The 2517-nt window shown below is 35.7% G+C and overlaps 1 protein-coding gene across 1 annotated transcript in view; it reads left to right on the plus strand.

Annotated features, from left to right (window-relative positions):
* LOC106875840 (serine/threonine-protein kinase TAO1) overlaps positions 1-2517 on the plus strand; it is an 84943-nt gene that overhangs the window by 72999 nt on the left and 9427 nt on the right. Inside the window, exons 13-14 of the mRNA XM_052976934.1 lie at positions 811-978; positions 2243-2371. Coding sequence (XP_052832894.1) covers positions 811-978; positions 2243-2371 — 297 coding nt within the window. The remainder of the gene's footprint in view (positions 1-810; positions 979-2242; positions 2372-2517) is intronic.

A 2517-nucleotide genomic window follows, 5' to 3' on the forward strand; every position in this document is an offset into this window, starting at 1 on the left:
TTTTCTTCCTTTCAGGGTCGAAATAAATGCCAGTTACGCACTGGAGTCGATATAATTGACTAACCCCATTCCCCCCCCCCCCAAAATTTTCAAGGCCTTGTGCCTACAGTAGAAATAATAATGATAATTATTATTATTATTGTTAAGGTGACAGACAAGCTGTTAGAATTGTTAGCATATTGGACGAAATGCTTTGCGGCATTTCATCTGTTTTTATATTCCGAGTTCAAGTTCTGCTGAGCTTCACTTTGTTCCTCATTCTTCTGGGGTTGATAAAATAAATACCAGTTGAAGACTGGGGACGATGTGATCGACTTACCCCTTCCCCCAAAATTGCTGGTTTTGTGCCAAAATTTGAACCCATTATTATTGTTACTATTATTGTTACTATTATTATTATTATTATAGATAATATTAGGACTGCTATGACTCCTCAAATTTTGAACCCGTTGAAAATACTGAAATATCGTTCAGCAAATTTAATTATGGCACTCTTCTTTATTATCATTATTATTATTATTATTATTATTATGATTGTTATGGCAGTGAACTAGCAGGATTGTTGCTGTGCCGGTCAGAAGGTCAGAATGTTTAGTGGCATTTCATTCTGTCTTTACGTTCTGCTTTCAAATTTCGCTGAGGTCAGTTTTGCCTTTCATCCTTTCAGGGTCAACGAAATAAAGTCACGGTCAGATGAATAACATTTTACACTTACCAAATTGAATTTTATCTTCATCGTTTATTTGTTTCAGTCTTTGGACTGCGGCCATGCTGCAGCACTGCAATAATTTGTCAAATTATATAATTTAACTTGATTTTTTTTCTTCCCCCCCCCCCCTCCAGATGGAAAGTAAATTTACGGCCGAAATGGAAGAGCACAAGTTGAAGCTGGATAAAGAATACGACCTTCTTAAAGTTAATTTTAGTAAAGAATTAGAGAGGCTTGGTATAAAACATGCTCAGGAGTTAGAGAAACGGGTAAGTTAACAGTATTTTCTATTTAATTCTAATTTCGAAGTAGAAACAGTACTGTACTGTATATTTTCAAAAAATTATTTTAATAATTTGTATATATTTATTTTATTACCAACACAAAAACCATGGAGGAATCGACTAGGCTTAAATAATAAACCATGATAGGTGAACCATGACATGGCGAGGGATTTCTGTAATGCGGTGAAATTGGGAAGAAAAAATATTATTTTGGCTTCAATAAGCCCTGTACATGACATGAGAAATAAACTGTACAGAACAGCAAAGGCTTTCTTCCATCGGCTGCAAGCTGTGGGACAAAGATATGTAACTGCCTGCAATCACAGATAAGCAATCACAAGACTGTTGAGTGGCCGGAGTTAATTAAATCATTTAAATATTACAGTTTGTACATCGTTAGCATGTTGTGTGCATTCTCTGTCTCTGCGTATCCCAGGGTGGCTGATGAGAAAAATATATATATTGGGGGAAAACAAATGCCCTAGTTTAAAATTATGGCTTTTTAAAGTTGAATTAATGAATAAGTTTCCTCTGACGTTAGTATTATTATTATTATTATTATTATTATTTTTTTAAAATTATTATTATTATTCTTATTTTTTAATGTGTTTATTGTGAAATTGTGTGGGTGGATAGGTGAGAATGAGGTGAGTGAGTGAGCATGTTTGAGGGAGAGACAGAAATCACACACACACACACACACACACACACACACATCAAGGTCATGATCATCATAGTCATCATTTCATGCTTGCCCTATATGCTGGTATGTTGGATGGTTTGACAAGATCCGAGTTGGAGGATTTCATCTTGTTCTAGTCCCTTATTACCAATACTGGACCCTCTTCCTGAGCCCAATCATTTTATCCAGTCCATGAAAAGCGTGATGGATTGGCAGAATCATTAGAGAGTTGGACAAAATGCCAAGCTGTATTTTCTCCTGCTGTTTACTTCCTGAGTTCAAATCCTGCCGAGGTCAACTTCACTCCTTCTGGGATTGATAAAGTTCCAGTCATGTACTCGAGCCAATTTAATTGACCTAACCCCTCCCCTCAAATTTGTGTCCTTTGCACCTAAGGTGCAAATCGATTACTGCAGTTACTAGCAAGGTTTCTAATTGGAAGTTTATCTTAATTGCAAGAGGGTTCTGCATTGTTTGGTAAATTTTCTTTTTTCTTTTTGTTTTTTTTCTTCTTTTTTTTCCTCATCCTCTGTTGCTAATTTCTGAGTTTCAACTGTTATTTTGTAGCAACGAAACAATACGAACCAAGAGAAGAAATTATTTAAGCAGATCCAGCAGTTACAAGAGGAGGAGATGAAGAATTTCACCGCCCAGCAGAGAAGAGAATATAAGCAGAACAAAGAACAAATGAAAAAGGTCATCATCATCATCATCATCATCATCATCATCATCATCATCATCATCATCATCATCATCATCATCATCACCATCATCATCACCATCACCATCATCATCATCATCATCATCATCATCATCATCATCATCATCATCATCATCATCAT

This window comes from Octopus bimaculoides, chromosome 26 (assembly GCF_001194135.2).
Source record: "Octopus bimaculoides isolate UCB-OBI-ISO-001 chromosome 26, ASM119413v2, whole genome shotgun sequence".
NCBI classification, from domain to species: Eukaryota; Metazoa; Mollusca; class Cephalopoda; order Octopoda; family Octopodidae; genus Octopus; species Octopus bimaculoides.